This window comes from Leuresthes tenuis, unplaced genomic scaffold (genome assembly GCF_036924035.1).
Source record: "Leuresthes tenuis unplaced genomic scaffold, fLeuTen1.0.hap1 SCAF_15, whole genome shotgun sequence".
NCBI lineage: Eukaryota > Metazoa > Chordata > Actinopteri > Atheriniformes > Atherinopsidae > Leuresthes > Leuresthes tenuis.
The window spans coordinates 25620815-25634622 of record NW_027325369.1 but is presented as its reverse complement, the minus strand read 5'-3'; the positions used below and the strand labels follow the sequence as shown (position 1 = coordinate 25634622).

General features: G+C 41.1%; 1 protein-coding gene across 4 annotated transcripts in view; it reads left to right on the top strand.

The window, feature by feature from the left end:
- LOC140269880 (AT-rich interactive domain-containing protein 1B-like) overlaps positions 1-13808 on the top strand; it is a 166003-nt gene that overhangs the window by 56867 nt on the left and 95328 nt on the right. For all 4 annotated transcript variants that reach the window (XM_072364891.1, XM_072364892.1, XM_072364890.1 and 1 more), the window contains exon 4: positions 197-301. In XM_072364891.1, coding sequence (XP_072220992.1) covers positions 197-301 — 105 coding nt within the window. The remainder of the gene's footprint in view (positions 1-196; positions 302-13808) is intronic.

Sequence of the window (13808 nt, the reverse complement as noted above, 5' to 3'; positions counted from 1 at the left end):
TTCCACTTTTGTGCATTTGCGTAAAAAAATGGCAGATAAACAAAATTGAATTTCTTTTTTTATTGTTTTGTTTTGAGTCTTCTTCCAGCAAACATACATCTGAACCCAAATCAAACTGCATATAAACAAAAATGACTGCAAGCATGCTTGTATCTCCCTCTCATATGTTTTTTTTTTCCTGTGACTATCTTGTTAGGAGACCCAGCAAGAGAGCTACAGCATCAGAGGTCCTGCTCCAGGGAATTCTGGGAAAACCAACAACGAGGATGGCGTCTCCCATGACCGCCCTTCCAGTTTGCCGGTGAGTCATCATCTAAGAAGCACAAAACATGATGAATGATTAATTTGTTCAGCCCAATGCATAATGGAAACATTCATTATCACAGACTGGCTAAAATGCTTTTTATGTGTCCAAGAGTAACTAAATCACAACAGATACACAAACAGATACAGTCTAAGACCACAGATACACAGTCTGTTCTTCCAACACTCTATGTAACATAGTTCCATCTGACTGTTCAGTGTTCAGCTTTAAGCCGTTTTGTCCAATCAGATTCCTCTGCTCACCCTGTGACCCTCTTCTTTGTCTGACATCTCATGGGATTTGACTGCTCATTCCAGAGCTTATGCCTGTGTTTTGACTGATTTCCATGCCGAAGGCAGAAAGGCCACATGTATCATCCCGTGGTCTAAGCACCATACATTCACTCACAGATACACCCACATGCATAGAGAAGCATATGTAGAAACACAGACTTTCCTTCTACACACATACAAACCCTCACGCGCAGCCTCTTGGAGTTTGGTTGAGCTGAAAATCGTTAAGCAGCTTGACTGGAGGAGTAATTGAGAAGAGATGGTGTGACCAGACTGATCTACAGTATGAAGGTTGCTCTAGCTTTTTTTTGGCTCAACTAATCACTTTTTGCTCCATCATTTCTCTCCTAACAGCTTCTCAGCACTTTCAAGAAAAGAATAAATAGACATTTACAAATGGTCGCAAATATTGGCAGTGCTTGAGGTGCGTTTAATTTACCAGATACTTTGGAACAGTCCCAAGAAAAGCTAAATTAAGTGTGCAAGCTCCATTTCAGCCATAATATTCTCCACATTCTGGTGCTTTTAAAGTCTGTGTGTTCTGCTTGAGACACACTGGTGGTTGACTTTTCTCTCTGTGAAGTCAATGTGGAATTATCTGTCATTTGTCATAGGATTCCTATTCCTCGTCTTTGTCATGCGCACACATGTTGGCAGTCACATGCCCTTTCCTGTCTTTTCCCTCATAACATCCTAATAGTATGGCATCTTTTTTATCTTGGCATTTCTCCTTTTTCTTTCATTTTGATTCTCCCAGACTCTTTACCCATTCTTCCCTCTCCCCCTTCTTTCTCTCTAAAGTAGCATCATGAAAGCTCTTTCCCCTCCTGATGCTATAATGAGAAATGGCCTTGATGTATCAGTGTGTGAATCCGTAGTGAGGGAACAAGACAAGGCAAAGAGCCACTGTAGTCGCGGGGGCCGATCTATTTGAACCAGCACCACTATCACCCCATGTTCCCTCACCACTTTAATCCTGGCGTTTTACCCCTTGGGTTCTCCGTGTGTTTTCACATCCCATCCAAAGCGTGGGGCTCGCTGAGATCCTAATCGGCTACAAGTTTTGATGAGAGAGACAGAGAGATGGATAGATAGAAGGGGATAGAGAGAAGAATAGAGAAATTGCGCGGCATTTGCCAGCCTTTTCCAGCAAGCTGTCACAGTAGAGATGTAACCGTTTTTTTTTTCCTCCCCCTCTCTCTTTCTCAAACTCTTGCTGGCGTTTGATGTCAGATCTAAAGCCGCTGTCATCTTTTTTTCACCCTCTCTCTCTCTGTCAGGAGCAGGGGAGAGCGGGTCGGCAAAGTGTCATGTTGTTGTTTGGGGATGAGTCTGCTGTGTGATGTGGCGGGATTTTTGAAGAGAGACCAAAGGCAGAAGTGCTTTAGTATCGTATCATAAATGCAAGTCACAGTGCCCCTTGCCATCTTTTAAAATGTAATGTGCTGGAGATACAGAATGCCTTGCATTCCATCATATTTTTTTAATCAATTTTAATTCATTTAGATTACATTAAGACAAAGTAAGCACTTTATCTCAGTACTGATGAGTGAATGGTGTTTTTCTTGAATAGATTTTTGTTCATGCAGTTTATTTTGTCATTGGCTTCCTTTCTTCACACCAGCAGTCTCTCTGGTGTGCCAGTTTAAACTAATATTTGATTCAACCCATATGCATCAAAATTCCATTTTAAAGTTAATAAATAGAACTGCATCAGTACATGGACTCCTTCAGCAAATAAAATGTACCATAAACCAGTTTATGGCCCAGACTGCATTTAGAAATCGATAAAATCAGTGATCAGTAAGTCAGTAAAATGATTTTGCTGTGGAGCCTACACAGACTCGAAGTGCCACCAGTGCTACTGATCTTAGTGGAATCTGTACATTTACACAGCACATTAACCGGCCCGCCTGGTGAATGCCCAGCTTAGATCCAACAATGAATGCGGCATATATGCCCACTGTCATTATTTATTAACGTGTCCATTGACCAGCTCTGAAACCGTTAATACACCATTAAATTCAACATCTTAAAATTATTTGGATTTTATCTGGAAAGAAGAGAAATTTGACCAATGTCTGAAATATCAATTAAGTACAGCAGTAGCTTGAATACTAATGATTCACTGATCTCATTTGAAAGTAGCTAACCAATGCCAAATTAATAGTAAGGGCTTGTTTATGATTAGGAATGAACAATGATATCAACTATAAACAAATATTAAGTAAGGACTGCAACAGACCTAATCAAATTACATTTAATTGAACTGAATTGTTCTGTTTAAAAATGTGCCGTACCTGAATCATATCGTATCTAGACACAATATGATAAGATCATATCGTATCATATTGTATTTAGATATATATAAAAAATCGTCTTATAAGGGAGACATTCACAACCTTAAACATAATTGGGACATTGTCAGTCTCTTCATATTGGCTCCTGTCTTGTTAAGTGTGTTTCTCCAGTTTCACACAATTGTCAAATCAGGCCCCTGATCAAGAGCAAAGATCAACCTTTGAGAGGATGAAAAAATTGATGAAGTCCTTCTTGACAAATGTTCAACCTTATTTTTCGCTCTGCTAACTGTAAACCTGTTGCAAGCACTTCTGGTTTGATTTCATGTGGAAATCATTACATACACAATTTTGTATTCCCAGTCAAAGGTCATAACTTTGGACAAAATCTTATTGGATCATTTTTCCCATGTAATACATCAGAAATTGCTGCCTAGATTGCACAGGGACTTGATGGAATCGTGCTTTTCTCGGTTGAGTGGTGCCATTTTGAAAATTACTCTGATTTCCCCAGGATGTGTGCAATTGCAGGTCAATAAAAGGTAACATGTTGCTTGCTGGCATTGTGTCAGAGCTGGACTGCATGATTGGCACCGGCTGCCACATCGTCTGCTGCCTTGTTATTTCCAGCTGCGTGTGGCTGTGATGTGGGGAAAAAAAGAAGAGTTATAGTTCAGTCTTTTTCTCCTCTCTACATCACTCACAGCCCTTTGCATCTTTAGTCTTAAGTTGCCACATCAACTTGGTTCCTACAATGCCACATGAGGTGAAGAGGCAGGGTTTTCAGTTCCACTGCCCCCACCCCATTTCCTCCTCCAACCCACCGCCAACCCTGTTCCAGTCACTACATGTTCACTGCTCTTCTGCGTTCCCCTGACAGCCTGCCAAGCTGCCGCACAGCCTCCCATCCTCTGGGACATGGGAGAGGATGGCCAGCCATGTGGAAAGACAGAGTGAGAGCTGGGGGTGGGGAAGGTAAAGTGAGGTGAGGAAGCAGCTAGAGCAGGGGAGAGAAAGGGCGTGAAGCACTGAAGTGAAACGTGGTTATCTTTTTGTCACTTGTTCAGGGTGAGGGATGTTGAATTCAGGCTATGGGGCTCTGGCAGTGGTGTGTTATTCACACTAGTATAAGTGCGCACACACACATACGTATACACACCCACACTGACAAAATCCTTCTTGTATGTCTTTCAATGCTCATTTGCCCCTCCTTGACTTATTTTTCTTCAGACAAAAGGAAAAATTCAGAAACATAATCTATGTCTCTTCCCTCACTCCTGTCCACCTTGCCCTCCTCTGTTTTTCCAAGTGTGAGGTCATGAATGATTGACAGAGCACAGCTGGAGAGGCCCGCACCCCTCCCTTCTCCCCCCACCGCAACCACACACACAGCTCTCTTTGCGCGCAAACACCCATTCAGCCCATGCTTTGATGCACGTTCTGTCCTCTGCATGCAAGCCGTTTTCACACACCACGTATGTGTGTGTGTGTGCTCTATCAGAGCATGTCAGTCAGGCTGCTACAGTATGTGCTCTCACTCTGGCTCTCCCCACTGCTGTGTTTTATTTTAGAGTCCCCAGGCAGGCAGACAGGGCCAGCAGGCAGCACAGAGTAATGTCATCCAGCAGGGTTAGATTCAGCCTCCACATTAGTGCTCACAGGGGGGAGGCGAGGAGAAAAGGAGGCACTGGGAGTCAGGAGAGCGAAGAAATACAAGGGAGATGAAGAGTAAAGCAAAAGAGTGATAGAGGAGGGGAGGAAAGAGCAAAAGCAGAATGAAAAATGCATCTCAGAACATGTACATCAGAATTTGGTCTTGATAAATTATAAGTGATTAAGATACTGTAGATACAAATTATTCAACATATTTTCTGGAAAACCAGTGAGAATTTGCTGTACGAATGCCCCACTTCAATATTTTTACATGTATTTATGTGTTGAATTCCTAAAATATACATTAGCACTATGTAGGGGGCATGTGGGGAGGCAGAGAGACGCAGAGACGAGCTGTTCTCTGGACCCTGCTGCCTATTCTTAGAACAGACACCAGCACTGAAGGCCAGAGCAGCTCCCTGCCATTGCTGCCATAGCAGCTCTGAGAATAGGACAGTTACTCTTAAGCCAATTTCACATTCTGAGGTATAAGGGATGGTCATGGCCACACTCATTTTAAATCTTTCATTCTGAAATGTGTAGGAGTGATTGATTTAGAGTCACTGTATGTTTTGGTAGAACTTACTCAAGGTGCTTCACAGGATTTCATAGTATTTCTTAAACATATTGAGTTTTTGTATCATAGAACTATATAAATATACTGCTACACAATCATTATCTGTGTTTTCAGCTCTGTCCAGTTTCACTGTGGAACCAGATATCATGACACAGCAAGTCAGAGGACTCTGACTTCATCTAAAATGCAGACAGGCTATTTTTCAGCTTGTATGCCAACCTGTTTTCATTTGCTCCTCATGAATCATTTAGTTTGCTCACACAGTTTTATGTACATACATAGTTTTTTGATCCTCTAGAGGCGGGAACATGTGTTTTTGCCAGGGCTTACCATTTGTTCCCCTACAGCTTGAAAACACAGATGTGCGAGAAGTGGAATTGATCTATGGGGAAATTTCTTTCATCTTTACACACCATCAAAATCAGTTTAACCCAGAGAATTCAACAGTGTTGGTGTCTGAAATAAAATCTGATTCAAAATAAAATTTAGTTCTCCCTCAGCAGTTGTTTCAAGTTACTTGTAGCTACTTTATTAATCAAATCAGTAAAGGCTCGAGAAGAGTAGCCACATTGGTAGTTGCTTTAAATACATGCCTTTGAGGAAGCCTGTCGTGCTACAAATCCTGTTTGAAATTATCTACAGTGAGCCTAAACAGCCTAAAGTTCAAATCTCCACATTGTCAAGCATTGCTCAAGTGTCCTTTAGCCAGTCACTGAATCTCTACCAGCCCTTCTCAGCAGCTGCACTCCTCCCTTGCAGAGGAGAGACACACCAAAAGAGTTTCTTTCTTCATGAGAATCAATTGCCGGGTTTTAGTTGTAGCTTATGGCAAAATTTGATGGCTGCACACTGTTTTACCCATCAGGGACTATGTTGACCAGTGTAGGCTGTTAGAGCAAACTGGTAACACAAGGCTGAGCAGCAGTGGTACAGAAAGAAGGGTGAGAAGCTCCGCAGCTGCAGAGGAGGCCATGTTAACACCCAACCACCCTTGACAGGCTGGCTGAAGTCCTGCACAGCAGAGCAAAAACCTTTGTGTATTTGTGCAAACACTGCATCCAAGTATTCCTCTTACACATGCACCTACCCCCATGCTTACACATGCGTACACTCCCAGTGTGTACTGTATGATTTGAGAGTGAGAAGGATATGGAGAGGGATGAACTTGGTTAAGAAAACACCCATCCGGCTCCACTGGCGCCTCTTCACCAAGCTTTCTTACATAGGAGGAGAGACACTGGGGGAGATGGGGAAGGAGGAGGAGGAAGGCAATCAAAGACTGACCCTACAAGGAGAGAATCGTTCCTCCCCTGCACCTTTTTTTCAGTCCTTTGCCCATCATTTCCCCTCCTCTGGTTCGTGTCTTTTGTCAAAGCTTATTTCTTCTAATGGATTGGGAAGACTAGCTCAGATTCAGAACAACAGAGGACAGAGAACACTGCTGCACACAAACAAACCACTGGTTTGTATTTTAGTGAAGAACAGGATTCTTTATAAACACAGTGCCTGTTAGAGGGTAGATGCAGTCAGTTAATACTGACATGAATCTGTTGAGTTCACAGCAGGAAAAGCATCATTTTATGTTTATTAGAGTTTTCGGGGGATGCAGAAGGGATATTAACACTTCCCTAACTGCCCTCCCTGTTCCACAGACAGTTTAGTGTGACAGCAGAAACTGCTATATTGGCAAGTTGAATGTATATGATAAGTGAACTTACTTACTTATTGAGTCTACCATCTTGTGCTTTTCTTGAATTGTGAAGATCTCGACTGGACAACTCCTGGGTTCAATTTGTGTTTGATTTTCTTTGAATAAAAACACCCTTTTATAAAGATCTCAGAACCCTTAATAGATCTCAAATGCTTACATGATGTATAGATTTCATTTTCTCGCACTGTTAAAGCCTGTTACACCCTTCTGGCACTAAGCCCTCCATTATAAATGGTGATTTTCTGTTGCCACATTAATATTTAAATTAACTGTTAAAATGGTTTCCAATGTTATTGAGCCAATCTGAACTGAAGATTGGAAACATCTATTTCATATTCATTACTAGTTTTCATGAGGAAACTTTTTCCTGTCAAATGACATTTCAGTATATGAATCTGCAAGAATTTCTCCTCCTCTGGATAATGTGGACTGAAATTAATATTTGAAGCTGAGTGATAGTTTTTTTTTCCTTACACAAAGCACCTTTTTCAGCTTATTTTCACTGTTTTGGCTTCAACATTGGAAATGGAAGATTTTCTGAAAGTAGGAAAGGACAAGTAAAAGACAAGATCTCCATCTTCTTTACCTCTGTATCTTCTCCCCTTTCTTAGCTTCCTCTGTCACCCCCCTCTTTCTTTTTTTACTCCTTCCTGGGCCTCACTCACCCACATTTCTGCATTTTATATTTAAGTCAGATCCTGGATGCCTGAATTCACAGTCAGGGAGGAGGAGAGTAACAGAACAGAAAGAGAAGGATAGCGGGAGGAAGGAGCCATCAGAGGAGGAATGATCTGTCATCACCATGGCTCCCTCTGGCTGTTGGGAGGCTGAAATTACATCTGACTTTGGAGTCGAGGGCAGCAGCATCACCAGTGTTGCTATAGTGACGGAAAGTGTGTGTATGTGTATGTAAACTCCTTGGGAGGTTTATTATGCATGATCCACACTGTGACTCGTCCTGATGGCATTACAGTAGTGTTATTAATCTACTCTCAAAAGATATGTGTACTTTAAACACATCCCCACACAGCCACGAACATGGCTGTGAGTTCATGTTAAGAAGTGTACACACACACACACACACACATGCAACCCATTTCACAGCTGGATTCAAACTTCATGTCGTGCCTTTTAAAGATTAAGATAAAGTTTTTTCCTCTTATTATCTTTGAGAAGGTTTAGCTGGTTGCACACTGTGCTCACAGGCAAAGGCACACACAAAAACGCATTGAGGCACACACATGGTCATGCAGAGTCGTTCAGATTGCAGATAACAGTGTTTGTGTTGTGTTAGCTGCTAAAGCTCTTGTGACTTCTGGAATATTTATGGCTTTTGTTTAGACAGAATCTGTTTGAGTCAAGAAAAAGCATTCTTTGATAGATGAATAGAGAGATGGAGAGATAGCTGGATAAGTAGATAGATAGATAGATAGATAGATAGATAAAATAATGTTCGATTAATGCAGAGCCAGGCTCTTGCTGAGGGCCCTGCGCCAATCTGCATTTCCCTACAGTCAGGCTGCTATACATTTTTCATGAACGCTGAGCGAGAATTAGCAACGGATTGCTGCTGCAAATTGCTTCTCCTTGGTCGGGGGCCTATGAAGAGAGATAGGAAGTGGTAGAGAGAAGGGCAAGATTTAAAAAGGATGGGAATGATGCAGAGAGTGAAATAAAGGGGGGGGGGGGGGTATTGTAGTATTTCAAAGTCATCTTGTCTCTATATGATATCGGCCTATTTCATTTATAAACAATGTTTAACTACTGCAGTTAGTAAATAAACAACTGAACAACATACTAAATGTGGTAATAAAAAAGGTTTATTTATTGAAAATATGTGGTTTTCTTTTAGTTATTTTTTCTCATCTTCTGTATTTCCTCTCCTTGCTCTGTGCACCATATAATTCTGACCCCAATCTTATCCTGTTCCCTCCACTACAATATAGCCCACTTCTATTTTCCATTGATGGCCTTGGCTGCTGTCCTAGACCCTTTGTAACTGGCTGGTACACTGGCTGATTTACAGACCCTTCCTCACTGCCTCTTTAAAGACTTTTTCCAATCCTAGTTTGGGTTCCATGCGACGTCATCTCAGTTAACTTTCTGCTTCTCTCTTTTTTTAGCATACGGATAACTTCCGTATGCTTTTTTTAGTATTACTGGTATACACTGCTTGCAGTCCACTGTAACAACATTAATACTTCACAAGTTACAGGATTGACCCAGACATGTGTGCAGCTGTATTGGTGATGAAAAGAAACGTGTTTTTGAACAGGAGGAGAAGATATATATATTTGTGTGAATGTGTGTATGTGTGTGTTTGGGGCCTATGATTGCTGCTGTAATCTGCTCTCTGCTGCCAGCCACAGTTATTACAGTTGTCGATATGGTGCTCAGGGCTTTACAGACACAAGCAACAAGGCTCCGTCTGGATGCCCGCCAGTGTGTGTATGTGTGTGGGGGTGTGTCTGTGATCTTTGTTACACCCTTGTGTGTGCCAATGTGTGTGTGCACAGTCTTTTGCTCCCCGTGTGTGTAATTGATCTCTCGGCTCATGTCAAGGCCAGTTCAACTGTGTGTTAATTGCTTATGTTACAAAGTGTTAGTCCCAGCAGTATGTGTTTGATATCTAAGGTGTGGCTGTTTACTGCTGCGTGGATTTGGGTTAGTGCGTGTGTGGGCCCGCCTTTGCTGGGACAAGTTTATTATGATAGTTGATTGAAAATGGGAAATAGAGACATATGAAGGAGACGAATAAGCTATGAAACAGCACGGTTAGAGAAGAAGACAGCTTGGATGTTTGAAAAGTGTAGGAGAACGTAAGAAAAAGAATGGGGGGGGGTGAAAAATGGAGGTGGGGAGAAGAGCCTTTGACTGTAAGAAAGAGGGAAACGAAGAGGCACTGAAGTGTAGAGGATTTTTGTCCTCATGGCATTCTGATGCCTGTTGTTCAGTACTACTTCTTCTGTTTACTGTTCTGCCAGCCCATTACTGTCAGGGCTTGGCAGTGGGTTACAGTGGGACTGAAACAATGCCTGTGTAGCATTTGCTTTTGTAACAGTCATACATGCATAAGCACACACAAAAAGACACCCCTGTGGGGGTCACTGATGGCCCTTTTTTTCAGTCTCACTGCTCTTTTGGAAAAGTACAACCATCTGTCAGAGTTGGCCAAACGATTAAACAAATCCTCTTTCTCTCTGCGAGTGTGTGACAGGATATCAGCAACCTGTGACCTTCAAGAGGCATGAAAATTCACTCTGCCAACAATGTGTGCTTGTATGTGTTTAGGCTTTTGTTTTGCTGAAATAAAACCTTCATCTAGATGAATGTACCACAGTGGAAATTAAGAAACAATATCCCTTCTGTTCAGAGAAAACATCTTCTTTTAATGGATTTTTTATGAGCTCTAATTCTTGCAAATGTATTTGCATGTTCTGAGTAAGTTTTGGATTTTATAATTGATTCTTATTAAATTTTAATTAGTATTTCGCTATGGACTGAGAACATTTAAAATGTTTCAATTATTATATTATGTATTGAGTCCCTGGAGTCCATTTCATCTCTAAAATCCTGGTAAAAAACAGTGTCCATCTTACACAAATAATCATGAAAAACTGATAATGAAGCCCATTAGTAGTTTTTATTAAAACAGATTTGTACAAATGTTAATCTTAATATTTGAGAAATTTAATGTAAGAATGAGTGCTGCGATTTCTCCCATATGGCCTCCTGTGTACAAGAAGTTAAATGTGTATATGTACCAAGACAATCTTAGCACAATAAATGCAGTAGCAAATGGTAACAAAGATTATTTATCCAAGCACTGCCTTTGGCTTTGGAGGTATTTGTCCTTTTACATGAGTTATAACATCATATCTTACGATCTTACTACAGTTTTAGATGTTTGAGTCCACTCTGGATGAGCAGAAACTGGTTGTGAACACAATATTTGCCAAACAGCATCATCCGGGGTTGACAACTGAAGCCTGGAAATGGCATTCACCCCCGATAGTTGTCAGTGGTAGAAAAAAATAATGCTCAAAGTTCACAACCTGGCACAGGTAAATAAAGGGGAAAAAAATACATTTTAGGTCTCTTTTTCCCTATAGGTGGATTTTTTTTAATAAAGCACCCATTCAAACTCTATGAAGGGTAGGAGTTATAAATGTCAAAAGTCATGACAGCTTATACATACAGACCAGTGGTCTGCTACTCAGTAGATGGATTTTGGTACAAAGTCATCAGAGAGGTGTAAGTGCAAGTAGGGGCAGAAAACAGTGCTGATCCTGGTTTGTTAAGCAGATCTAAGCTCTAACACAGTTCTGCCAAAAAGGTTGGATGAGAACTGTTCAGTATTTCAAGGGGAATGACAGTCCCTTGCCAAGAGCAGGAGAAGACTGTGGACCCAGGACAGTGAAGTCTCTACAGTGCCGATTTGATGTCTCAAAATGCAAAATTGGGATCCTATATCATAAGTCTATATCTTTTGTAACTACTCAGAGAACATAATTGTATGCATAGTCATATGCACACAGATTTTCATTTGTATGAACACTGGGCTCCTCAGTGACAAGTATATCAGATTGTGTAATAATTCATTTGAAAATATCTTACCAGTGGTTGTCAGGAACAGTGTCAGGATATAGCAGTTTCTCAGCATATGTGATAATGAATTTAGTGACATAATCTGTGCCATTTAAACTAACAGTGTAATCAGTGCCAGACACTCTCCCCCAATAAACTAACTCTCACTCACTGTTTTTTATAGTATGTTTACAGTAGCTTTAATTTCTGTTCAATATGGCAGGTTGTAAAGTAGCCATGTTGTAAACATTTTTACTTATTGAACCCAGTGAATCTAACATTATCATCATGCTGCTCATTTTGTCAAATAAGGAGAAACATGACCAACATCAAAATTCAGATACAAAATCATTCAGAAATATTTATAAACATACATTTTCCACAAGTTTATGTCAAAACTCTGAACTATAAAACGGAATCTTATAACTTTATTTCTTTATTCAGTCAACAAGAATGACCCAATCATAACAATATATGTTTATTAAAGAAGTTTATAACATTCTTGTACTTCCAACAGTAGTAATGCCCTGTGGATGCGCATGAATCCAGTAATATCTGTACTCAAGAAATTAATGTATAAGCATGCATCGTTTCGAAGGTTCTCAGTCAGGGCCACAAACCAAGATGGCAACTGCCAAATGACAAATGTGAGATTTCAGAATGGTACAAACAAACCAGTGATGTAACAGTGGCTATGTCTGTATTTTATATGCAGGTTATTATAGTTCTGATGACATAGGAAAACTGGTGTACGGACCACGACTGCAAGCAGGTGTGGGTCCCTTCACCTAAAAATGTAACTTAACAACTCTCTATACATGTAGTTCTGTTTTGGGAGAATGGTCAGGTAAATATCTGACTTTAATGAGGCTTCAGCAAGTTAACTTGCTGGTCATTCATTTTCTCTGGCTGCTGTGGTGGTGGGCTCGAAGTGTACAGTGTGCCTTTTCTGATCAAAAACAGATAAAAGATTTTATAAAGTTTTGTAGCGCTTCATAGCATCAATTATTCCTGAACACAAAGTGCAGCGTTCTCACACCCAAACAAATACACACATCCTAATACACTCACTCTGAGTAAGTTTGAAAGTCTTGTGATAGCTTTGCATAGCATTTGGGCTAATGGCTTGCCGTGTGCTTCCTCCCAGGTCGGTGCATCCATTAGCAATCATATTACTGCCACATAATGGCTTATTGGTTGGTGGGAAAAAATTACTAAGAAGCCAGGATGAGGGTAGAGGGAGCGAGAGAGACAAAAGATGAAGAGAGAGCGAAAGAGATGAAGAAAGCCATCTCTAGCAGGGTCCCTGAATTGAGTTACAGCTGTTATGATTTGTCGTCTCTCAAGTCTTTTCCCCTATCTTCTTTTTCATTTCTTGTTTCCACCCCCTTCTCTTTCACCCTCCGGGCTCTGGGAGGTTTTTATCTTTCTAATGAGCCGTTGATTTCTTTTTTTTCTCTTATCATTACCTCATTCGTTCTGGATGGAAGGCAGTATTTGTCATTCTGTCAAGCCAATGTTTGCATCTGTGTGTCCGTGTGCACGGACTGTGGCATAGCTAAGTGCTGTAAAGTGTTTATGCCGTGGTTTTGGTTGGCGTTGGCGGTGAAGTGCATACTAGGATCAGAGTAGCTTGGCACAGTTGTCCTGATCGCCATGTTGTACTCCCCGCCTTATCTATATGCAGCACGGTGGGCGAATTGCACTTGACTTGATTGCTTTAATTGGCTGGACAGAGTTGCAGCACACACACACACAAACATTCACAGTAATAGCTGCTGTTGTGTTATTTTGTCCAGCAAATGTGGGACTCTGCACTGTTCAGTTAAACTTTGCATGAGTCATTCTGCTCCTACACAGTCAATATGCATACTCTGTAAACACACACACACTGCCATATACATATACAAACAGACAGTTTGGAGTAGAGGGAAGTTTAAAGGTGATCTTCTGTTATGAGCAAAATTCATAAATATGTATAAGACAAAACAGTGTGTGTGTTTGTGTACGTGCTTGCACTCACACAAGTGAAGTACCTAGTGTGTGTGTCAGTTACTGTATGAACATATTTCAGTGGCTGCTTGGAGGTAACTCAGCAAGCAAGTGCTTGCTGGCTTGGCTTGGGTAGCACATATGTATTTGTACATGTGTGTGTGTATGTTAAAACTAAGTGGAAATCAAATTCACCTTGAAGTGTCCTTCTCTCTCCCATCGCCACCCCCGTATTTTTGCCTTCGTCTTTGCTTTGAACACACTGCAGCTCTCAGTTCAAAGAGAAATGCCTACTTGTGCATGTGTGTGTGAGGGAAGAAGTGTGCGTGCCTGGGTGCTGGTGTGTGTTAGGAAAGGCAGCAGGGTTTGAGATGGAAAGAGGGAAGAGGAG